Consider the following 26,291-nt stretch of genomic DNA (forward strand, 5'->3'; position numbering starts at 1 on the left):
GCCTGAAGAGTCAGATATGACTGAGAGACTAGTACTTATTATAGTTGCTTTACAATGTTGTGTTAGTTTCTAAGGTATAGCAAAATGAATCAGTTATATGTATACATATATCTTCTCTTTCCTTGGATTTCTTTCCCATTTAGGTCACCATAGAGTACTGAGTAGGGTTCCCTAAGCTATACAGTAGGTTCTCATTATTTATTTATCTTATGTGCTTAGTCACTCGGTCATGTCTGACTGCAACTCCATGGACTGTAGCCTACCAGGCTGCTCTGTCCATGGGGATTCTCCAGGCAAGAATACTGGAGTGGGTTGCCATGCCCCTTCTCCAGGAGATCTTCCCAACCCAGGGATCAAGCCAGGTCTCCTGCATTGCAGGCAGATTCTTTATCATCTAAGCCACCAGAGAAGCCCATGAATACTGGAGTGGGTAGCCTATCACTTCTCCAGGGGATCTTCCCAACCTAGGAATCAAACTGGGGTCTCCTGCATTACAGGTGGATTCTTTACTGCTGAGCCACCAGGAAATATAAGGTATTAAACAGTTATTTTAACAGTTTGGGTCTTAGAAAAGCTCGCTCAGATGTAAAGGCAGTTCTTAACTATAAGACTTAATGTAAGTTTTGCCTTATTTTCTTGGGAATATTTCTTCTGATTCAAACCTACAGTGGCTTCCTTTTATTTTTCCCATAAAATCTAAACAATTTAGTACAGTACTCAGGGACGACTCTGACTTGACTCAACCCCATCTCTCCAGGCTTTGCTTTTGCTCGGTGCCTTCATGAATTGGACCCTCATGGCCCATTGACCTGCTCCTCTAGGCACATCCTGAGCTGTTTGGACTCCAAGATCTGCTTCAGCCCATTCCCTCCCCAGGCAGCCCTCCCTTCCTCCTCCCTGCATACTGCTAAGTTGCTTCAGTCGTGTCCAATTCTGTGCAACCCCATAGACAGCAGCCCACCAGGTTCCTCTATCCCTGGGATTCTCTAGGCAAGAACACCTGAGTGGGTTGCCATTTCCTTCTCCAATGCATGAAAGTGAAAAGGGAAAGTGAAGTCGTTCAGTCATGTCCGACTCTTCGTGACCTCATGGACTGTAGTCCACCAGGCTCCACCGTCCATGGGATTTTCCAGGCAAGAGTACTGGAGTGGGGTGCCATGCCTTCTCCTCCTCCCTGCATAAGCTGCCCCTATTAGTCCCTGAGTCTCTCAGCCTCTTTGCTCCGTCCAGTCATGAGAAATCTTCTGGCTCTCTCATCCCTTGCCTATGGCATTAGTTTAAGGCTACAATATATTAGGAATGCTTGTGTGGTGATAAGAGGACCAGACCCAGCAGGAGAAAACTTGGGTTTTATCTTGGTTTCAAGCATCCTGGCAAGATCATGTCAATTCTCAGGTCTGTCTGTGGATCCCAAAACTGGCAGTGCATTGTTTTCAGTCTGAGGTTTATTGACTAGAGATTTCTGCTCTTTGTGTATAGAACAATATTTTAAAGTAATTAACCTCCAATTAAAATAAATAAATTTATATTAAAAAAAAAAGAAATTAAGTTTCAGTTCCCAATAGTGCTTTGTACTTAGAAATATTTGCTGAATCAAATACAACAACAGATAAGAAACAAGGACTTTACTGATAAATGTAATGGGATAATGAGGAAAATGATGGTAAGTTTATTTATTTGACTAAATATCAATGTTAATAAATAGTATCTTATTGACAGAGAGTAGGCAAGGAGTTGGTTATGGGGCTTCCTTTCCCATCCCCTCTATCTCAGTCAACAATTGTGATTTCCTTTTCTTATACCTGCAGAATAAAATTTTTAACACTTTTTCTTTGTACAGTGAAGAAGAGGTAATATATAGAAGCTCATAGCAAAAGGGCTGTAGATTAACTACAAATTCATGTTTCATTTGACAAGCGTCTGACTAAGCTCAGAAAACTTTGCCAGTAAATACAAAATTAGATCACTTTATTCAAAAGAAGATACAAATATCTCAATTCCTAGACAACAAAGTAAACCTTTAGTATTTCAACAAGTGACATTTGGTGTTTTAGCTTGCTGCACAGCTTCATGTTGGTGAAGATTATCTATCTTTCTCTGGATAAAAATAATCTTACCTCTGTGCTTCTTAGCTCATCACACCTGTTATTCAACTATGTGCTCTTTGCTTGTGGTTACCTGAAATATTGAAAAAAAAAAATAGAGTACAAATTAAATACAACTCAATAGCACTTTGTGAAACATAAATGTTAGACATTTAATTGATGACAGACACATACTTCATAAAACTATCAGCATGCAACTCCAGCTGCAAAAACTGAACAGCAATATGCCTAAGCTGGTTAGCAGCAAAAAAGTAAACCAATTACATTGACAAAAGCCACCATAAACAAAAAAAAAAAATCATTTTTAAGAGATTAACAGTTTTGGCATTCATCCCTACCATCGAGTCTTTCATTTTCTTTGTTCCATCAAAATTTAGCTTACATTTGATGTTAACAAGAGTTGCATTACTATTATTGTTAATTTTAGTTCTGTTTATTACCTTGAGGGTTATATATTGTAAAATAATTTTGGTGCCTCTAGTTAACGTTAATTAGTTGTTTTAATAACCTATATACCTATTTGTTATGTTTTTGTAGGTTTACTTTTTTAACTATCAGGAACTTAATAACTGAGAATATTTAACATTACTGTTGCATAGCAAAATTACAGAGTTACTATTAGTGTTACCTGTTTTAACGTTTAGTCATCCTTTGAGTCCTGCGACATATTTCGTTAACAATCATCAGCCATCAAGTCTGATAGTCTCAAAAGAAATATCAGCCCTCTAAACTGCCTTCAAGGGAGGTGATATTTAGCACTGAAAATTACAAATAGAGTTTTTGAGGTTGAATAGCAACAAGTGGCCAGTGACACTGATGATTTGTTTGTCAAAACAAATTGTTGTAAACTACGCAAATGAAGACCACATATTCCTTTGAGTGAAAACAATAAAGTGAATCTACGCAATGCTTACATGTTGGATGGGATATTTAATGTGCGGGAAACTCAAAGGTTGAAGAACTAGGCATTTAGACAGTGGTAAGTAGTAATCTTACCTCTTTACACTCCATTACTCTTTCTCACGAGAGACAAGCTAATGCAAACAAGTCAACCAGAATTTGTGTTTAGCAAGATAAAGCTTAGAGGATAGTTTAAAATCCATTTATTATTCTAAATCCATTTTTTTCCATTAACATGTTATACATTAGTGTCTACTAACCACGATTCATGTAACAGTTTAGTTTTCTAACTTTTAAATTATTTAACAACCATAAGTTATTGGTACACTTTTAAAGTATTACACAAATATCTTAAAACAGGCTTGGGTTCATTTTTGTAATTTTTAAATAGAAAACATTTTAGGCATATCTTGAAGAAGAAATAAAGCAGGCATTTAAAGCTAGAAAACAAGTAATTCCAAATTTAGTTTTTACAAAAGCTTTCAGCTTTATTGACAAATTATGGCAAACATATTTGACAAATTGTGGTTTCCTATTTAGAGAAACTTACACATGGAACTTTATGTGTGTGTGTGTGTGTGTGTGTGTGTGTTTCCTTTTTAAACAAATACAGGTTAAAACACTAAACAAATTCAGTTAGCTACATACATACAGTAGCTTCTTGTTTGCAACCCCATTAAAACAGCATTTAAAATTAAATTTACAAACTTAATATCAAACAGCTTCATCTAACAGATATTAAAAGACAGGTTAAAACATCTTATCTACAACTTTTATTATAGCTAGTTCAAATGTTGTGTTACAGTCTTTTAGTAAACTTAAACAAAGTTTTTCTGATGGAGACTCAAAGTCTGTTAAGAGATTCATGCTCTTTGTTAAATTTGAAAAAAAAAAAAAAAGAGAGAGAGAGAGAGAAAAAGATTACACACAACAATGAAAACAACCCAGAGCATATCATCCTACTGAATGATGGTTTATAGACGATGCTTGCCAACATCTTTTTTAGTCTGTCTTGTAAAATAATAATAGTGTCATTGTCATGCCAACTGTATAGGGGAAATACAAGAAATATATGGGAGCAATCATGGGCAGTTATCCCTAGAATAGGAACAAAAAAAAGGACTATTACTTGTCATGTTGTTGTTTATGTGGAGACCACAGGCTATGAACTGTCTTTGAGGTGAGGTCACAGGTGAGGAGAACCCTCAGTATCTACCATAGGGGTGCTCCCTGTATCCCCCTCGGGCTGACCTTGACGGAGGTGCTTTCAGGCTGGAGTGAGTCGTGGCCCATTCTTCTGGTGCTATGAACAAGAGATAGATAGTAAAATTCATTTTGCTTCACAGTTATTGAAAGCAGTTACTTACAATGCAATAGTAGAAAAGAGAGTAAAGCATCTTAACACTGAAGGTCTAGCTTTACTACATGTTTCACATGGTGAGATCATCCAAAAAAGCATATATTTTGAAATGCAACCACTTAGAAATAAGCCAGCATGGCATTTTTCAAAGCACAGAAAGTTAAGAACGTTTAAACAGAAAGTCCATATTAAAAAAAAAAGAGGAGCATCAAGGTAAATCACCCCTTCCTTATTCTTTACACAGACTCCTAAAAGAAACTGGATAGGGGAAAACAGCAGTTTTTAGCCACTGATTAACATTAGAATAATCTAGAAATCTTGAAACGAAACCAGAACCAAAATGCCTAATGTCTGTTTTCTATCTCCAAAATCAAATGATTAGAAACTCTAAAGGTTGAGACCCAGGGTTTGGCATTTTTTACATGGTTCCCTAGATCAAGGGTCCCCAGCCTCTGGGCCATGGATTGGTACCTCCTGTCAGATCAGCAGCAGCATTAAGTTAGAAATAAAGTGCACTTGAATCATCCCCAAACCTTCCCACACCCCTGGTCTATGGAAACATTGTCTTCCATGAAACCAGTCCCTGATGCCATAAAGGTTGTGGCCACCGATCAGGGTCAAAGTTTGAGGTTCATTGTGCTAAACTATCCAAGTTAGTGAAAGTAAGTTTCAGTAGCCAAATAAATGAAAAATCTTCTATCAGTTTTTCCAATAAACAAGTTGGAAAATAAAGAGGTATTAGTACACTAGGACAATTCATCGTTTATGTTTATTCTGACTTCCAGTAACCTCAATGTTCTGGGACCTGGCCAACAGACAAGAAAAGCAACCAAGCTTTTGGGTATTGTGAAAAATAGTTTCTGTAAAGTCCGTGTACCCATAAGGGAAACATAGTGCTTTTCCAAAGGGCCAAGGGGTCTGTGGTGATTTATACAGTCCCAGAAGCTAGGTTATTTAGGCCTTTCAATCAGAATTCAGTTCTTTATTAGAAAGCAGACTGGATTTTGGTGGGAGGAAATATGGGACTAAGAAGAGGAATTACTAGAAAGACACACACTGACATCGATAGCTGATATAAAAGGTGGTGGTAATGGAAATAACTGGAAAATCACTGCAGACTGAGGGCATATACCTCTGGAAAGTTCAAGTGCCTCTAAAAAATGTCTTCAGCAAACATAATAAGAAAAAATTTAAATTGTACTTACTATAAGGCAAGGAATAATGACCTACAATATAGAAAAATGAACAAAAGTTGGATCAATGTAGGGGAAAATAGCATTAAAGGGGTGAACATTAGGTGTCTAAGGATATCCTTCATTAGAATACCTTCATTACAAATGATATATGATGATAAATGAAGGGTTTCATCTCTTTCACTATTTATTCTTTATCGTCTGAGCCACAAGGGAAATGCTTTAAGGTACATGCTTATGTTTATTGCAATATATGTTGGGGCATAAAAGTGAGACCCTAGATAAATATGAGAAATGTTACTTTGGGTCAGAATATAGATATACCTGGATCAGGGGTTGGAAAACTAAGACCTTTGAGCCAGATTTGGCCAGCTGTCTGTTTTAATAAATGCAGTTTTTTTAGAATACAAGTATGCTTATTTATTAAAACATTGTATGTGGTTGCCTTTTCTCTACAAAGGAAGACTTGCTTGATTACTTTCGTGATTGTGACCATACTGGCGCAAAGCCTAAAGTATTTACACTCTGGACTTTTACAGGAAACACTTACAGGCCACAGTCCAGATCATGTTTTTTTGATGGGGGATTGTAGGTATTGGTCTTTTTCACAGTATCTCTTGAAGACAGGAACTTAAGTCTGAGCTGCTGGACTTTCTCAACATAGACATTTTGGAGAATAATGTTATCTGTGTACTTCATTGGAATTAAAGAAAAGTTTCTTTGATGTACTGGAAGGGAAAATAAATCTTGCTTCGAAGCTTGAAAGTGCCTTGTCAGCCTCATATAATGTGAATTTTATATTTTGTCTATGAATTATCAAGAATATGTCAATTTCTTCACCCTCTGGTGGTAGAAGATAAAATCTACCCTATTCTATTACTGTATTTAACAAAGGGAATGTACCACCTTTTGCTTCATTTGGTCTAAGGTGTTGAAGATCCCTGAGTTGCAATTTATGTGTTTTAGGAGCTGCAAATAATATAGGCTTCAAGTTTCCCAGGGGGTGGAAGTCCTGGATTATTTCTTAGATGCTGAATGTTCCTGCAGAAGAGCAAAACAACACAGTCGTAACTGCCACATCTACTCCCAGATTTGTCACATCTTTTAAACTGGCATAATCTTGGGGACGTGTCACAGAGCACATAATAAAAACTCACTGACTTAGTTTTATTTGACTTTATCTAAAGCTCCAGGAGGCTTCCTTGGTGGCTCAGTGATAGTCTGCCTGCAAATGTAGAATTCACCAGTTCAGTCCCTGGGTCAAGAAGTTATCCTGGAGAAGGAAATGACAATCCACTCCGGTATTCTTGCCTGAGAAATTCCATGAATGGAGGAACCTGGCGAGCTACATTCCATAGGGTCACAAAAGAGTCAGATATGACTTAGCAACTACATAACAACAACTCTGCTGTCGCTGCTGCTGCTAAGTCGCCTCAGTCGTGTCTGGCTCTGTGCGACCCCATAGACAGCAGCCCACCAGGCTCTGCCATCCCTGGGATTCTCCAGGCAAGAACACTGGAGTGCGTTGCCATTTCCTTCTCCAATGCAGGAAAGTGAAAAGTGGAAGTGAAGTCGCTCAGTCGTGTCTGACTCTTAGCGACCCCATGGACTGCAGCCTACCAGGCTCCTCAGTCCACGGGATTTTCCAGACAAGAGTACTGGAGTGGGTTGCCATTGCCTTCTCCAACAACAGCTCTCCCGAACAGCAAACTGATGGTGGAGGTGTGGTGGCTGGGCGCCACCACTAGGGGCCCCTGGGCCGTTCAAAATGATCCGGATTCAAGTAGGCCCCCGGGACCCGCCAAGGGATCTCACCGTCAGAGGCCTCCAGCACAGGGCCGGTCCGGGCACCCGCCCTGGGTCGGGGGGCGGGTGCCCCTCTCGGGGGTGGGGGGGGTGCCCCTCTCGGGGCTGGCAACCTCCAGCGCCAGTACCCGGAGCCGGGAGAACACTCCGGTACTGCTGTCCTACGCCCCCACGCGCAGCCTTGCGTGCCCAGCTGCCCCCAGGCACACGAAGGGCACTCCGCCCGGCGGGCCGCCGGCCAAGAGGCAGGGAGACTGCACCCCCGCGAGACGAGGCCAGTTCGGCGCCAGACTGGGGACGTGGGCGAGGTTGGCCCCTTGCGGGCCTGGGCAGTGCCGGCCGCGACTGGGGGCGGTGCGCCAGCACGGCGAGGGGCGCAGGCGCTCCGGGGGCCGGAAGACCGAGACGCGGCGGTCTGGCGGGAACACAGGCCACGCAGACACGGGGGTGGCCCGGGGGCGCCGGCCGGCCCAGCCACCCCGGAGCCTTCCGCGTCCCTGGCCCGCGGTCGGGGCCGGCGGGCGGCGGCCTCACCGCATGTAGCGGAGGCGCCCAGCCCGCCCTTCTCGCCTGTCTGTCCTCCGCAGAGCCGTCTTTTTCTAGCCCGACCCCAAGGCTCTCATCCTGGGGACACGCTCTCGAGCGAGGCGACCCAGCCGGGTCCGCACACAGGCTGCGGCTGGAGGCTCCTCAAGGCTGCGGGACTGCGGAGCCCGACCTCTCTTCCCCGCCCTGGGCTCACCACTGGGCCTGCCGGGCAAACGAGTGGCCCCACTTGCCGGGTGCCTGGCGGGCCCAGCAGGACCCTCCCCCGACTGACGGAAGAGGCATGGGCCCAAGTCTGTTCTTTTCTGCTTCACCCCAAATTCAGTCTCTGAGATTTAATTTGGTGTCAGGCTACAAAGGCCATATTCCACTTCAATGTTAACAAAAAAGGCAAACTGAAGTCCTCGCAGTCTAAGCGTCCTTACCATTAGCAGAAGAAATCAATTTCACTTAATTCAGATCTTGGGCCCGTTGTTTACATCTTTTCAATAATAAAAGGTCAGGGGAATACTATATCTATCTGTGCGTATTTCCTTGATCTATATTTTTCTTAATATCAGAATGGCTACATATAGTGAGTCACGTCTACACCACAATATAATAGAAGCCAGCTTCTCTCACTCAAGTTTTGGTCTTTGGGTCTGGACTGGAAAGCACTGACTCAATAAACAGTCTCCTTGGTCATGAATCATCTAGTGTGTCAGTGAGCCTTGTGTCGCCAGCCAATACCCTCACTGCTCACCAGAAGCTCTTGAATTAATTCAGAGAAATAAGTAATTTTTAGAAATTCAGAGTGATTTCAACTTAAGTCCACCATAGAACCTTGCACATAGGGATAGACAAATTATTATAAAGTGGTAATGATGGGAATTCTCTAAAATGTGAACTTACAAAGATCCAGGTGCACTTTGAATTTGTCTGTCTTCTTGCGATTCTTCTATTTAGAAGATAGAGTAGATTTAAAATATTTTAGGACTCCATACAAATTTCGGAGTCCTGGTCAAATGTTTCAATTCCTATGAAGGATGCTATTAAAAAATCATTGCAGACAATAAAATTTAGAGATCTTTCTTTTTACTTTTGGAAAATGATAAAGTAAAATTCTCTCAATATCAAGATCATTGTTTCCTGAGAAGCACTAGCTACTCTATGCATATGAATAGAGCAAATAAATACATTTTTCCTTAGAAAAGGTAACACACTCACTGCCAAGTTGGAAATTACTGGAATGGTTTACTGAATTGTGACTCAGGAAAAAGCAAATAAAGATATGAGAAGTAGAGTTCAACTGATTTGATCAAATCCCTACCATTTCTGGTTGGGTTTCCCAATCCAGATTTTAATGTACCTTACAGTATATAATGAAAGCTGAGCTCCAAAGAACTTATGCTTTTGAACTGTAGTGTTGGAGGAGACTCTTGAGAGTCCCTTGGACTGCAAGGAGATCCACTCAGTGTATCCTAAAGGAAATTAGTCCTGAATATTTGTTGGAAGGACTTACACTGAAGCTGAAACTCCAATACTTTGGCCACCTGATGCAAACTGACTCATTTGAAAAGACCATGATGCTGGGAAAGATTGAAGGTGGGAGGCGAAGGGGATGACAGAGGATGAGATGGTTGGATGGCATCACCAACTCAATGGACACGAATTTGGGTAAACTCTGAGAGTTGGTGATGGACAGGGAGCCTGGCATGCTGCAGTCCATGGAGTCACAAAGAGTCAGACAGGACTGAGTGACTGAACTGACTGACAGTATATGATAGGAAGGAAAGTAGGCAAATAAAGCATTCATTAAATAAAATTTTCTTGTTTTTCCTTCAGATCTCATATGTGCCAGTCCTTATACTAAGCCCTGCATATGAAGATGGTTTAAAGAGCCTTGAGGAGACCACAGGACAACACTAACATGTCATAAATTACGACAGTTGTAATAGACATTTGAGGAAAACACTGAGGAAAGCCTGCAGAAGGGAGTTACTAACTTCCATCATTCAATTGACTTGGATTGAACTCTAACACTGAATCAAATAGCTTATTTTCTGAGTAAATATATGGCACGACTAAGAATTCAGGCCCTGTTTAACCCAGAGAACTCATATTCTTTAAAATGTTGCCTGTATTAATTATTTTGTACCGAAATGGAGCAGGACTCTATGATCCTTGCCCACATCCCCAGCCCCAACCATGCCTTCTGCCTGCCTTTTGCTTGTGGAAAACTTTAGTCAAAGAATAAATTTAATCAGAGAAGTGAGAAATGCTGAAGCAAAGGAAAACAGTCTAAGGAGACAAATAATAATAACGTAGTCATTAAACATAGTCAAGGACGTTTAGTTGTTTCTCAAAGGCTATAGATAATATTCTGAGCCATATCCTGTGAGCTGTCTTATAGATACCAAAACACCAGGTGGAGAAGTTAACTACATGATGACCAGACTGTACCCAGGACTTGCAAGATGATGTTCTCTGATTGCTGTAGAGATACTATGAACATTGAGGTTGTTAGAGGGGAAATGAAGCTCAGGAACAAGGTGCCAATTTATGAAAAGTCTGTATTATTTACCTGGAAAATAAAATTTTAATGTTTATGCTCCCAGTAGTAGGTTTAACATGCTATCTTCAGAGTAAATTGACATTAGAGAGCAGTTCAGAAAGAACATAGTGCGTCATAAAGATTATCTAGGGCATAGCTCTTATGCTCACATTTTGCTAGATAACTAGTTGCTTATATTTCTGAGATATGAAAAAGAATATCAAAAATTTTTAATCACACTGCAACAAAAAAGACAGCTCTTGTCACTTATTTTTCACATACTGCAAACCAATTTGCAAAAAGTGCAGATTAATGTGAGAAACCTAAATTGATCTCTATTATTACAAATCACAAGTGTCTGTAGTTTCCCATCATATAATCATAAAAGAGCATTATAACAGATTGATTAAAGTTCACATTGGCTCTGAGCCACTCAGTTTGTTGGACTCAGATTTCTCATTTCTTAAAGGAATATCATTCTATTTAAAAGCATCTTTCAAATATTTAAGAACATGTTGCTTTATGGCTATTTATTCCCAAAGAGAATATGTTAAGTTAGATGCTTTTTAGTTATTGTAAGACTCTATAATAATAATGCAAATTTTCATTATTTAATTATAAAATACCTATCCTGCTAAAAAGATGAAGATACACCTACTAGGGGTCATGTATAGTGCTAGGCATTTTATGTATTTTATTAGCAAATACAATTTTCTTGCAAGATAGTTGCTAGTGTTATCTTCCTTTAAGATGAGAAAGCAATAACTCAGAAAGTTTAGTAGCTTTCCTAACATATATATGGAATTCCTTGCTAAAATTTGGGACTTCATCTTAAATGTGCTACAAGAGTATAGAACATATATATTTGTAATTGTCTCACCATCTTTCCACCCAGTGAGCAGACGGTAAAGCGTCTACCTGCAATGTGGGAGACCCGGGTTCGATCCCTGGATAAGGAAGATCCCTGTAGAAGGAAATGGAAACCCACTCCAGTACTCTTGCCTAGAAAATTCCATGGATGGAGGAGCCTGGTGGGCTACAGTCCATGGGGTCACAAAGAGTCGAACATGACTGAGCAACTTCACTTTCTTTCATTTTCTTTTATCTGAAGGAAGCCCCTGGATTCCATTCTCTTTTTACTTTGCTTGGTTAGCAAATAAGACAATTTATTTTACTCCTCTCTGATGGTATAATAATTGGTGAGTCCAACAACAAATAATTGATGAGCTAAATGTGTGAGAATGTAGCTTTAATTTTGTTAACCAAAATGTGGGCTGCTTGAAGTGAATTTGCTGAGGGGAAAATCTAGGTGTATATTTATCCAAAGTGAAAGTCATTTTTAGCCTATCTGCTCTGAACTTTTTATAATATTAATGAAATATTGGAACCTAAAGGTTCAACCATTTCTTTCACACAATTTGTATTGTCATTATATGTAATTGCAGAGTTTATTGTTTTAAGACATAAAGGGTAAAATCAAAGAGTAATGAGGGGGAAATATGACTGACCGATATCTCTTTTCAGAGATGAACATAATGAGTTACGTTTTAAGAAGTGACAACTACAAATTGACAGTCGCCATCTACCACTAGAAGGACTAAACCATGTACTGCTGCAGCTGTTGATTTTCAACACCCCCTGAAAGAAGTGCATGATGGAGAGCAGAAATGAGGCATTCTTTGAGCAAAAACTAGAAGAACGGGTCTTCAGGTATCTCGGTATTTTCAGGAACCAATTTTATAAGCCTGATCTGCCTTTTCATGCCTAGCAAAGTACCAACATTCTTAATAGTGATGACTACTTCTTGTGACTGGCACAGAAAGTGAACGTGAAGTTGCTCAGTCATATCTGATTATTTGTGACCCCATGGACTGTAGCCTATCAGGTTCCTCAGTCCATGGGATTTTCCAGGCAAGAATATTGGAGTGGGTTGCCATTTCCTTCTCCAGGGGATCTTCCTGACCCAGGGATCAAACCCAGATCTCCCACATTGCAGGCAGACGCTTTACGGTCTGAGCCACCAGGGAAGTGACTGGCACAAGCCCTCAGAATAAGATATGTGTTTGACTGCATGTACTCCCGTCTTCATCAAAATTACGTATATACTGATCTTCCCACCTAACCTCTTTGGAATTAGAAACAAGTAACACTTGGGATAATCCACTTAGAGAATAATTAAGCTATTCCAATCCAAACTCTATGGCTTAGAGGGTAAAGCGTCTGCCTGCAATGCAGGAGACCTGGGTTTGATCCCTGGGTAAGGAAGATCCCCTGAAGAAGGAAATGGCAACCCACTTCAGTACTCTTGCCTGGAAAATCCCATGGATAGAGAAGCCTGGTAGACTACAGTCCATGGGATCACAAAGAGTCAGACACGACTGAGCAGCTTCACATGATAGGTACTTGGTAATTGTTTATTGAATAAACTATTATATTTAAATATTTTGCATGTTCATTTTGTACCCAAAAAGAAGCCACAGGCCTCCCTCAGATGTATCCTTCAGCTTGAATGAAAGTCCTGTTAGTCCTAACCCATGGACAGAGGATCCTGGCAGATTCCTCTGTCCATGGGGGTCACAACAGTTGGATATGACTTAGCAACTAAGCAACAACAACAACAACCTGTTAGTCCTATAGCCAGTCCTGTGTTTGGGTTCTAGTTCTGCCTCTTTCTTGTGGAAAAGCATCTTTGACAAGTCAGCAAGTCTTTTCATCTACATATTGATGGTGTATTTTAATTGTCACAAACCATTGTGAGCTTCTGACATGCATATCTAAATGCCTGCGGAATATCTCCTCGAGTGTCTCAAAGTCATTTTTTTTAAAAATTAAACTCTTTCTCCATGCTACTTAATGCTCTAAATTGCATATTTTAGTGACTAGCACTATTACCAACAACTTACCTAGTTGCATATCAAAAACCCTCAGCATCCTCTGAAGTTTGCTCAGTATATCTAAGCAATCATCAGGCTTTATCTTTTCTCAACCATTTAATTCACCCATTTCTTTCTATTCCTACTAATCCTATCCATGCCAAGCCATTATCATCTTTGCCCAGAGTATATATACAATTACCTTGTTATTGTTTTGTTTTCCCATTATTTTAAGCATCTATACATGTATATGTAAGTATATATGTATATGCCATAATTATATATGTTTTATTATACATATGCACACACATTATACACATACATATATATGTATTATATATATATATATATACACACATATACAGTAGAGTGTATATATATATATATTCTCTACTGTTGTGTGTGTGTATACATTATTCTTCTCCATCTTCTTGAGAGAAGGACTTGTCCAAGTACAATTAGTTATTCTTATTCAGTTGCTCATGCAGCACACTTAAGATAAAGTCCCAAATTTTTAGTAAGGATTTCCATGCAGGGCCAAACATGGTCTGACTCTTGACTCTATTTTATAAAATTAGAGTTGATGATTTGGTGATCATGTGAAGAATATAAGTATTCTATATTGCTTATTGAAAAAAAATTCTATGGTTTCAAAATACAAGTAATGTTATTGATAAAGGTAAGACTTTAAAATCTTTTAAAAATGGAAAGTCATTTTATTATTGCATGGAAATGGACAAATTAGGGAAAAGAATGAGTAGAATACATTAATTTAATATTTCAAGTACAAAAGACCCAAATTGAGATACCTATTAAATATTGGCAAATGAAAAATTTCACTTTGCTTAATTTATTGAGAAAAACATTGCATTTTCCCTAACAATGAGCAAATATTATAGATTATATTTTTTGATCACTTACTATTTTGGTTCATCTTAAGAATGATTATTTCTGGTAAACCTCCCACAAGTTGGAGACGGGTTGGGTCTTTGGGAATTTTGAAGTGCTTCTCTTGGCTATTGAGATTGTTGTTATTTGGTCACTAAGTTGTGTTCAACTCTTTGTGACCTCATGAACTGCAGCATGACAGGCTTCTTTGTCCATCACTATTTCCCTGAATTTGCTCAAGCTCATGTCCATTGAGTCAATAATGACAGGAACTTCTTCTGAATACTGATATTTTCCTGAAACACTGAGACCCATTTAAGTCTTTGAAGAAGTTCTTAGGTGAAGTCCCTAATGATTGGCATAACATCCCTCTCCTTTGTGCTTGTGCTATTTATTTTTATTTTTTAATTTATTGATTAAAAATAATTTATATTATAGTTGATTTATGATGTTGTTAGTTTCAGGTGTACAGCAAAGTGATTCATGTATCTATTCTTTTCAAATTATTTTATCATTTATATTGTTACATAATACTGAGTGGAATTTCCTATGTTATACATTAGGTTCTTGCTGGTTATCCATTTTAAACAGAGCAGTGTGTACATGTCAACCCCAAACTCCCTAACTATCCTTGCCCCCCCAACCATTCCACTTGGTAACCATAAGTTTGTTCTCTAAGTCAGTGAGTCTGTTTCTGTTCTGTATCATTTTTTAAAAGATTCTGCATATAAGTGATCTCATACAATATTTCTCTTTCTTTGTCTGACTTATTTCACTCCATGACAAATCTTTAGGTTCATCCATGTTGCTGCAAATGGTATTATTTCATTGTTTTTAATGGCTGAATAATATTCCATTGTGTATATGTATATATATTCACATCTTTATCCATTTTTATTTTGATGGACATTTAAATTGCTTCCATACCTTGCCTATTGTAAACAGTGTGCTGTAATAAGCATTGGGGTGTATGTATCTTTTCAGACTATACTTTTCTCCAGATACATGCCAAGGAGTGGATTTGCAGGGTCATATGATAGCTCTGGGGAGAAGGCAAGGGCACCCCACTCCAGTACTGTTGCCTGGAAAATCCCATGGATGGAGGAACCTGGTAGGCTGCAGTCCATGGGGTCGCTAAGAGTCGGACATGACTGAGCGACTTCACTTTCACTTTCCACTTTCATGCATTGGAGAAGGAAATGGCTACCCACTCCAGAGTTCTTTCCTGGAGAATCCCATGGATGGAGCAGCCTGGTAGGCTGCAGTCCATGGGGTCGCACAGAGTCAGACACGACTGAAGTGACTTAGCAGCAGCATGATAGCTCTGGGTCTTCCCTGGTAGCTCAGCTGGTAAAGAATCCACCTGCAATGCAGGAGATCACAATTTGATTTCTGGGTCAGGAAGACCCCCTGGAGAAGGGTTAGGTTACTCACTCCAGTATTCTTGGGCTTCCCTGGTGGCTGAGATGGTAAAGAATCTGCAAGCAATGTGGGAGACCCGGATTCGACCCCTGGGTTGGGAAGATCCCCTGGAGGAGAGCATGGCAACCCTCTCCAGTATCTTGCCTGGAGAAACCTGTGGACAGAAGAGCCTGGAGGGCTACAGTCCATGGGGTCACAAAGAGTTGAACACAACTGAGCGACTAAGCACAGTGCAGCACATGGTAGCTCTATTTTTAGTTTCTTAAGGAGCCTCCACACTGTTTTCCATAGTGGCCAACCCAATTCATATTCCTATGAACAGTGTAGGAGGGTTTCCATCTCTCCACACCTTGTCCAGCATTTATTGTTTGTGGATCTTTTGATGACAGCCATTCTGACAGGTGTGAGGTGATATCTCTTAGTTTGATTTGCATTTCTCTAATAATTAGCAGTGTTGAACATCTTTTCATGTGCCTCTTGGCTATCTATATGTCTTCTTTGGAGAAATGTCTGTTTAAATCTTCAGCCCATTCTTTGATTAGCTTGTTTGTTTTGATGATGGTAAGTCTCATGAGCTGCTTGTGCATGTTAGAAACTAATTCCTTGTTGGTCACAATGTTTGCAAATATTTTCTCCCATTCTGTGGGTTGTCTTTTTGCTTTGTTTATGGTTTCCTTTTCTGTATTAAAGCTTGTGTGTTTAATTAAGTCCTATTTGCTTTGCTTTTATTTCTATTACTCTGAGAGATGAATCTTTATCTTGATCCTGTGACTCATGTCAGAGACTGTTCTAACTATATTTTCATCTAAGAGTTTTATTATGTCCGGCTTCATATTAGATTTTTAATCCATTTTGAGTTTATTTTTGTGTATGGTGTTAAAGAATAATATAATTTCAATTTTTTTTCCGCATAGTTGTCCAGTTTTATCAGCACCATTTATTGAAGAGAATGTCCTTTTCCCATTATATAGTCTTGGCTTCATCATCATAGATTCTTTGACCATAGGTGCATGGGATTATTTCTGAGCTTCTCCTGTTCTATTCATCTATATTTCCATTTTTGTGCCAACAACATACTGTTTTGATGACTATAGCATTGTAGTATAGTCTGAAGTCAGAGAGTCTGATTCCTCCAGCTCTATTTTCCTTTCTCAAGATTTCTTTGGGTATTTGGGGTTTCTTTTCATTCCATACACATTAAATTTTGTCTCTAGTTCTATGAAAAATGGCACTGGCAATTTGATTGGGATTGCATTGCATCTGTAGATGGCTTTGGGTAGTATAGTCATTTTGACAGTACTAATCAAGAAGACTCTTGATAGTCCCTTGGACTGCAAGGAGATCCAGCCAGTCCATTCTAAAGGAGATCAGTCTTTTAGGTAGATATATTCCTAAGTATTTTATTCTTTTCATTGCAATGGTGAATGGAATTTTTTCCTTAATTTCTCTATTTTCTCATTATTAGTGTATAGGAATGCAAGGGATTTCTGTGTGTTGATTATATATCCTGCAACTCTACTATATTCATTGATTAGTTCTAGTAATTTTCTGGTGGAGTCTTTAGGATTTTCTATATAGAGGATCATGTCATCTGCAAACAGTGAGTTTTACTTCTTCTTTTCCAACTTGGATTCCTTTTATTTCTTTTTCTGCTCTGATTGCTGTGGCCAAGACTTCCAAAACTATGTTGAATAGTAATGGTGAAAGTGGGCACTCTTGTCTTCTTCCTGACTTTAGAGGAAATGCTTTCAATTTTTCACCATTGAGGACAATGTTTGCTGTGGGTTTGTCATATATAGCTTTTATTATGTTGAGGTATGTTCCTTCTATTCCTGCTTTCTGGAGAGTTTTTATCATAAATGGATGTTGAATTTTGTCAAGGGCTTTCTCTGCATCTATTGAGATAATCATATGGTTTTTATTTTTCAATTTGTTAATGTGGTGTATTACATTGATAGATTTGCGGATATTGAAGAATCCTTGTATCCCTGGGATCAAGCCCACTTGGTCATGGTGTATGAACTTTTTAATGTGTTGTTGGATTCTGATTGCTAGAATTTTGTTAAGGATTTTTGCATCTATGTTCATCAGTGATATTTGCCTGTAGTTTTCTTTTTTTGTGGGATCTTTGTCAGGTTTTGGTATTAGAGTGATGGTGGCCTCATAGAATGAGTTTGGAAGTTTACCTTCCTCTGCAATTTTCTGGAAGAGTTTGAGCAGGATAGGTGTTAGCTCTTCCCTAAATTTTTGGTAGAATTCAGCTGTGAAGCCGTCTGGACCTAGGCTTTTGTCTGCTGGAAGATTTCTGGTTACAGTTTCAATTTCCATGCTTGTGATGGGTCTGCTAAGATTTTCTATTTCTTCCTGGCCCAGTTTTGGAAAGTTGTACTTTTCTAAGAATTTGTCCATTTCTTCCCTGTTGTCCATTTTATTGGCATATAAATGCTGATAGTAGTCTCTTATGATCCTTTGTATTTGTGTGTTATCTGTTGTGATCTCTCCATTTTCATTCTAATTTTATTGATTTGGTTTTTCTCCCTTTGTTTCTTGATGAGTCTGGCTAATGGTTTGTCAATTTTATTTATCCTTTCAAAGAACCAGCTTTTGGCTTTGTTGATTTTTTGCTATGGTCTCTTTTGTTTATTTTGCATTTATTTCTGCCCTAATTTTTAAGATTTCTTTCCTTCTACTAACCCTGGGGTTCTTCATTTCTTCCTTTTCTAGTTGCTTTAGGTGTAGAGTTTGGTTATTTATTTGACTTGACACTATTAGATGGAGAAATATGCCATGTTCATGGATTGGAAGAATCAATATAGTGAAAATGAGTATACTACCCAAAGCAATTTATAGATTCAATGCAATCCCTATCAAGCTACCAAAGGTATTCTTCACAGAGCTAGAACAAATAATTTCACAATTGGTATGGAAATACAAAAAAACCGCAAAAAGCCAAAGCAATCTTGAGAAAGAAGAATGGAACTGGAGGAATCAACTTGCCTGACTTCAGGCTCTACTACAAAGCTACAGTCATCAAGACAGTATGGTATTGGCACAAAGACAGAAATATAGATCAATGGAAAAAAATAGAAAGCCCAGAGATAAATCCACACACAAATGGACACCTTAGGCAAGAATATACAATGGATTAAAGACAATCTCTTTAACAAGTGGTGCTAGGAAAACTGATCAACCACTTGTAAAAGAATGAAGCCAGAACACTTTCTAACACCATACACCAAAATAAACTCAAAATGGATTAAAGATCTAAACATAAGATCAAAATGGATTAAAGACCAGAAACTATAAAACTTCTAGAGGAGAACATAGGCAAAACACTCTCTGACATACATCACAGCAGGATCCTCTATGACCCACCTCCTAGAATATTGGAAATACAAGCAAGAATAAACAAATGGGACCTAATTAAACTTAAAAGCTTCTGCACAACAAAGGAAACTATAAGCAAGGTGAAAAGACAGCCTTCAGAATGGGAGAAAATAATAGCAAATGAAGCAACTGACAAACAACTAATCTCAAAAATACACAAGCAACTCCTACAGCTCAATTCCAGAAAAATAAATGACCCAACAAAAAATGGGCCAAAGAACTAAATAGACACTTCTCCAAAGAAGACATACAGATGGTTAACAAACACATGACAAGATACTCAACATCACTCATCAGAGAAATGCAAATCAAAACCACTACGAGGTACTCTTTCATGCCAGTCAGAATGGCAGCGATCCAAAAGTCTACAAGCAATAAATGCTGGAGAGGGTGTGGAGAAAAGGGAACCCTCTTACACTGTTGGTGGGGATGCAAACTAGTACAGCCACTTTGGAAAACAGTGTGGAGATTCCTTAAAAAACTGGAAATAGAACTGCCTTATGATCCAGCAATCCCACTGCTGGGCATACACCCTGAGGAAACCAGAAGGGAAAGAGACACGTGTACCCCAATGTTCATTGCAGCACTGTTTATAATAGCCAGGACATGGAAGCAACCTAGATGTCCATCAGCAGATGAATGGATGAGAAAGTAGTGGTACATATACACAATGGAGTTTTACTCAGCCATTAAAAAGAATACATTTGAATCAGTTCTAATGAGGTGGATGAAACTGGAGCCTATTATACAGAGTGAAGTAAGCCAGAAAGAAAAACACCAATACAGTATACTAATGCATATATATGGGATTTAGAAAGATGGTAACAATAACGCTGTGTACGAGACAGCAAAAGAGACACTGATGTATAGAACAGTCTTTTGGACTCTGTGGGAGAGGGAGAGGGTGGGATGATTTGGGAGAATGGCATTGAAATATGTATAATATCATATATGAAACGAGTCGCCAGTCTAGGTTCGATGCACGATACTGGATGCTTGGGGCTGGTGCACCGGGACGACCCAGAGGGATGGTATGGGGAGGGAGGAGGGAGGAGGGTTCAGGATGGGGGACACATGTATACCTGTGGCAGATTCATTTCTATATATAGCAATACCAATACAATATTGTAAAGTTAAAAAATAAAATTAAAAAAAAATAAAGGAGATCAGTCCTGGGTGTTCTTTAGAAGGAATGATGGTAAAGCTGAAACTCCAGTACTTTGGCCACCTCGTGTGAAGAGTTGTATCACTGGAAAAGACTCTGATGTTGGGAGGGATTGGGGGCATGAGGAGAAGGGGACAACAGAGGATGAGATGGCTAGATGGCATCACCGACTCGATGGATGTGAGTCTGAGTGAACTCCAGGAGTTGGTGATGGACAGGGAGGCCTGGCGTGCTGCAATTCATGGGGTCGCAAAGAGTCAGACATGATTGAGTGACTGAACTGAACTGAACTGAACTGAATCCTTTCAATTGGAGAACATGGTATATCTTTTCATTTGTTTGTGTAATATTTAATTTCTTTCATCAACATATTATTGTTTCAGAGTACAATAAAATTGTTTCAGAGTACAATAAAATTGTCTCTTTAGGCATGCTTATTCCTAAATATGCATTTATTTAGAAATGGCAGATTTAGAAAAGGCAGAGGAAATAGAGATCAAACTGCCAATATCTGGTGAATCATAGAAAAGCAAGAGAGTCCCAGAAAAACATCTACTTCTGCTTTATTGAATATGCCAAAGCCTTTGTGTATACAACAAACTCTGGAAAATTCTTAAAGAAATGGGAATACCAGACCACCTTACCTGCCTCCTAAGAAATCTGTATGCAGGTCTAGAGCAACAGTTAGAACTGGACATGGAACAACAGACTGGTTCCAAATTGGAAAAGGAGTACATCAAGGTGGTATATTGTCACCCTGATTATTTAACTTATACGCAGAGCACATCATGTGAAATGCTGGGCCGGATAAAGCACAAGCTGGAATCAAGATTGCTGGGGAAAATATCAATAACCTCAGATATGCAGATGACACCACCCTGATGGCAGAAAGTGAAAAGGAACTGAAGAGCTTCTTGATGAAAGTGAAAGAGAAAAGTGAAAAAGCTGGCTTAATACTCAACATTCAAAAAAAGATCATGGGGAGCACATGTATACGTGTGATGGATTCATTTTGATATTTGGCAAAACTAATACAATTATGTAAAGTTTAAAAATAAAATGAAAAAAAAAAAAAAGATCATGGCATCCAGTCCCATAACTTCATGGAAAATAAGTGGGGAAACAGAAACAGTGACAGACTTTATTTTCTTGGGCTCCAATATCACTGCAGATGGTGACTGCGGCCATGAGATTAAAAGATGCTTGTTCCTTGGAAGAAAAGCTATGACCAACCTAGACAGCATATTAAAAGCAGTGACATTACTTTGCAAACAGAGGTCTGTCTAGTCAAAGCTATGATTTTCCCAGTAGTCATGTATGGATGCGCTGCTGCTGCTGCTAAGTTGCTTCAGTCGTGTCCGACTCTGTGTGACCCCAAAGATGGCAGCCCACCAGGCTCCCCCATCCCTGGGATTCTCCAGGCAAGAACACTGGAATGGGTTGCCATTTCCTTCTCCAATGAGTGAAAGTGAAGTAGCTCAGTCGTGTCCGACTCTTAGCAACCCCATGGACTGCAGTGTGTGCATGTGAGAGTTGGACAATAAAGGAAGCTGAACACCAAAGAATTGATGCTTTTGAATTGTGGTGTTGGGGAAGACTCTTGAGAGTCCCTTGGACTGCAAGGACATCAAACCAGTCAGTCCTAAAGGAAATCAGTCCTGAATTTTCACTGGAAGGACTGATGCTGAAGCTGAAGCTACAATACTTTGACCATCTGATGTGAAGAACTGACTCTGGAAAAGATTGAAGGAGGGAGAGAAGGGGACAACAGAGGATGAGATCATTGGGTGGCATCACTGATTCAATGGACATGAGTTTGAGCAAGCTTCAGGAGTTGGTGATGGACAGGAAAGCCTGGAGTGCTGCGTGAAGTCCATGGGGTTGCAAAGAGCTTTACATGACTAAGTGATTGAATTGAACTGATTCCTAGGTATTTATTTTATTTTTTGGTAAAAAGGTAAATGGGATTGTTTCTTGAATTTCTTTCTTATCTTTTTATCTTTATCTTTTATCTTAACTATCATATTGTTAGTATGTTAGAAATGCAACAGTTTTGGGTATTAAATTTGTACCCTGCAAAGTTACCAAATACATTGATGAGGTCTAGTAGTTACTGATAGCCCCTTTAGGATTTTTTATGTATAGTATCATGTCATCTGCAAACAGCGACATATAATTTCTTCTTTTTATATTTGGATTCTTTTTATTTATTTTTTCCTCTCTGATTTCCATGGCTAGGGCTTCCAAAACTATGTTGAATAAAAGTGATAAGAGTAAGCATCCTGGTCTTCTTTCTGACCTTAGAGGAAATGCTTTTTGCTTTTCACCATTGAGAGTAATGTCTTCTGTAGCTTTGTCTCTATGACCTTTATTATTTTAATGTAGGTTCCTTCTATGCCTACTTTCTGGAGAGTTATTATCATACATGGGTGTTGAAATTTGTCCAAAGATTTATATGCATCTCTTGACATAATCCTATGATTTCTATTCTTTAAATTGTTGATGTTGTGTATCACATGGATTGATTTTTGAGAATGTTGAAAAATTCTTCACCCCAGACCTCATCATGGTGTATGATCCTTTTAATATATTGTGGGATTCAGATTACTAGTATTTTGTTGAGGGTTGTCCTATCTAGTTCATCAATGATATTAGTCTATAATTTTCTTTTGTTGTGTATCTTTTTCTGATTTTGGTATCAGTGTAATGGTGGTCTCTTAGAATGAGTATAAATGTTTTCCTTCCTCTGAGGTTTTTTTTGTTTTTGTTTTTTTTAAATAGTTTCAGAAGGATAGATGTTAGCTCTTCCCAAAATGTTTGATTGAATTTGGCTGTGAAGATTCTGGAACTTTTTTTTTTTTTTTTTGAGAATTTTTAAATTAAAATTTATATTTCAGTACTTGTGGTTAGTCTTTTTATATTTTCTATTTCTATCCATTTCAATCTTGGGTGATTGTACCTTTCTAAGAGTTTGCTCATTTCTCCAAAGTTGTTCATTTTATTTACATACAGTTTCTTGAAGTAGTCTCTTGTACTCATCTGTATTTGTGTGGAGTCTGTTGTAATTTTTCCTTTCTAATTTTATTGAATTGAGTTCTTTCCCTTTTTTATGAGTCTAGCTAAAAGTTTAATAATATATTTTTTTATCTTTTCAAAGAACCAGATTTTCATTTCATTGATCTTTGCTATTGTTTTCTTCATATTTATTTCGTTTAATTTTACTTTGATTTTTCTGATTTTTTTCCCTTTTACTAGCTTTAGGTTTTATTGTTCTTTCTATAGTTGTTTCAGGTGTAAGGTTAGATTTTGTTTATTTGTTTCCTGAGGTAAGATTGTACTGCTATTATAATAGCTTCCCTCTTAGAACTGCTGAGTTTTGCATCCCATAGGTTTTGGATCATTGTGTTTTTTGTTTTCATTTGTCTCTAGGCATTTTTTTTTTTAATTTTCCTTGACTTCTTCAGCGATCCATTGGTTGTTTAGTAGCATATTATTTAACCTCCACTTTTTGTGTGTTTTATGCAATTTTTTTTCCTTGTAGTTTATTTGTGGTGGTTGGAATTATTGTGGTTGGAAAAGCATTGTGGTGTTTGATAGGATTTCAGTTTTCTTAAATTTACTGAGGCTCATTTTGTGGCCCAGCATGTGATCACTACTGGAGAATATTCCATGTACACAGGAGAAAATATATATTCTGCTGCTTTTGAATGGAATGCTATATAAATATCAATTAAGTCCATCTGTTGTAATGTTGTCATTTAACCCTATGTTTCCTTATTAATTTTCTATCTGGATGTTCTGTCCATTGATGTAAGTGAGGTGTCAATGTCTCCCATTGGGCAAACTCTGGAAGATAATGAGGAGTGCTGCAGTCCCTGGGGTCACAAAGAGTCAACAAATGTCTCCTACTATTACTGTGTTACTGTCAATTTCTCCTTATATGGCTTTTAGTATTTGCCTTATGTATTGAGGTTCTATGTTGGGTGCATATATATTTGCAATTGATAAATCTTCTTTTAGTATCCCTTGATCATTATGTAATGTCCCTCTGTTTATCTTATAGCAGTCTTCATTTTAAAGTCTATTTTATCTGTTTTGGGTATTGTCACTCCAACTTTCTTTAGATTTCTATTTACATGGAATATCTTTTATCATCCTCTTTACTTTCTGTCTGTATGTATCCCTATGTCTGAAGTGCATCTTGTGTATACAGCATATATACAGGTCTTGTTTTAGTATCCATTCAGCAAGTCTTTGTCTTTTGGTTGGAGATTTTAATCCATTTAATTAAAAATAATTATCAATATAGATGTCCTATATGCATTTTCTTAATTGTTTTGGGTTTGTTTCTGTAGGTCATTTTTTTTCTTCTTCCTTATTCTCTTCTCTTGTGATGTGATGACCATCTTCAATGTTGTATTTAGGTTGCTTTTTCTTTATTATTTTTGTTTGTTTGCTTGTATCCACTGTAGTTTTGGGGTTTGCTGTTCTCATGAGATTTGATATAGCAGTCTCTATATGTACAAAGTCATTTTAATTTGCTGTCCTCTTTCCTGCCTAGAGAATCTCCTTTAGCATTTATTGAAAAGCTGGTCTAGTGGTGCTGAATTCTCTTACCTTATGCTTATCTGTGAAGCTTTTGATTTCTTTGTCAATTCTAAATGAGAGCCTTGCTGGGTAGAATATTCTTGATTATATTTTTTTCCCTTTATCATATTGACCATATCTGTCACTCCCTCTGATCTGCAGAATTCCTGCTGTGAAATTAGCTGATAATCTCATGGGAGTTTCTTTGTATATTACTTGTTGCTTTTATATTGGTGCTTTTAATACTTTTAATTTGAATTTTATTTTTGTCAATTTGATTACTTTTGTCTTGGCATGTTCCTTCTTGAGTTTATCCTGCCTGGTTTTCCCTATGCTTCCTGGGTGTAGGAGACAGTTTCCTTTTCCATGTTAGGGGAGTTTTCAGCGATTATCTCTTCAAATATTTTCTTGGGTCCTTTCTCTCTTCTCCTTCTAGGATCCCTATAATCTGAATGTTGGTATGTTTAATGTTGTCCCAGAGGTTTCTTAGACTGCCTTCATTCCTTTTAAATGTTTTTCCTTTATTCTGTTTTGCAGCAGTGATTTCTACCATTCTGTCTTCAAAATCACTTATCTGTTCTTCTTCCTCTGTTATTCTTCTTTCATTACTTCTATTGTATTTTTCAATTCAGTTATTATATTGTTCATCTTTATTTGCTTTTTAGTTCTTCTATGTGTTTGTTAAACGTTTATTACATCTTCTCAATGCTTGCCTGCATTTTTTCCCCAAGATTCTGTATCATCTTCATTATTATTATACAATTTTTGGAGGGTTGCCTATCTCAACTTCGTTTACTTGTTTTACTGGGGTTTCATCGTGTTTCTTCATCTTAGACATATTCCTCTACCATTCCATTTTATCTACTTTCTGTGATTGTGGTATCAGTTCTAAAGGCTGAAGGATTGGTGGATGAGGCTATAAAAGAGGCTTGTGTAAGTTTCCTGATGGTTGTTGTGGTTCAGTCACTCAGTCGTATCCAACTCTTTGTGAACCCATGGACTGCACCATGCCAAGCTTCCTCTCCTGCCTTCACCATCCCCCAGAGTTTGCTCAAACTCTTGTCCATTGATTCAGTGATGCCATCCAACCATCTCATCCTTGATCATCCCCTTCTCCTCCTGCCTTCAATCTTTCCCAACACCAGGGTCTTTTCCAATGAGTCAATTCTTTGCATCAGGTGGCCAAAATATTGGAGTTTCAGCATCAGTCCTTCCAATGAATATTCAGGATTGATTTCCTTTCTAATTGATTGGTTTGATCTTCTTGCAGTCCAAGGGACTCTCAATAATCTTCTCCAACACCATAGTTCAAAAGCATCAATTGTTCAGCGCTCAGCTTTCTCTATGGTCCAACTCTCACATCCATACATGACTACTGGAAAAACCTTGACTAGCCTTGACTGCCTTTTAATATGCTGCAGATGGTAAAGCATTTCCCTACAATGAGGGAGATCTGGGTTCGATCCCTGGGTTGGGAAGATTCCCTGGAGAAGGAAATGACAACTCACTCAAGTGTTCTTGCCTGG

The 26,291-nt window shown here is 38.4% G+C and overlaps 1 protein-coding gene across 2 annotated transcripts in view; it reads right to left on the reverse strand.

Annotated features, from left to right (window-relative positions):
• Nucleotides 1-3,467: 3,467 nt before the first annotated feature.
• The window catches only part of KHDRBS2 (KH RNA binding domain containing, signal transduction associated 2), a 619,474-nt gene continuing 596,650 nt past the window's right edge, over nucleotides 3,468-26,291 (reverse strand). The window contains exons 9-10 of one of the 2 annotated variants that reach the window (XM_086370606.1): nucleotides 5,571-5,591; nucleotides 3,468-4,308 (exon numbers count right to left, since the gene is read on the reverse strand). In XM_086370606.1, the coding sequence (XP_086226732.1) occupies nucleotides 4,211-4,308; nucleotides 5,571-5,591 (119 nt within the window). In that variant the 3' untranslated portion in view covers nucleotides 3,468-4,210. The remainder of the gene's footprint in view (nucleotides 4,309-5,570; nucleotides 5,592-26,291) is intronic. The other variant, XM_086370607.1, reaches the window with a different exon arrangement.

Source organism: Bos grunniens, chromosome 23, assembly GCF_055505025.1.
Source record: "Bos grunniens cultivar Pamir isolate PY7600 chromosome 23, Bosgru_T2T1.0, whole genome shotgun sequence".
Classification (NCBI taxonomy): domain Eukaryota; kingdom Metazoa; phylum Chordata; class Mammalia; order Artiodactyla; family Bovidae; genus Bos; species Bos grunniens.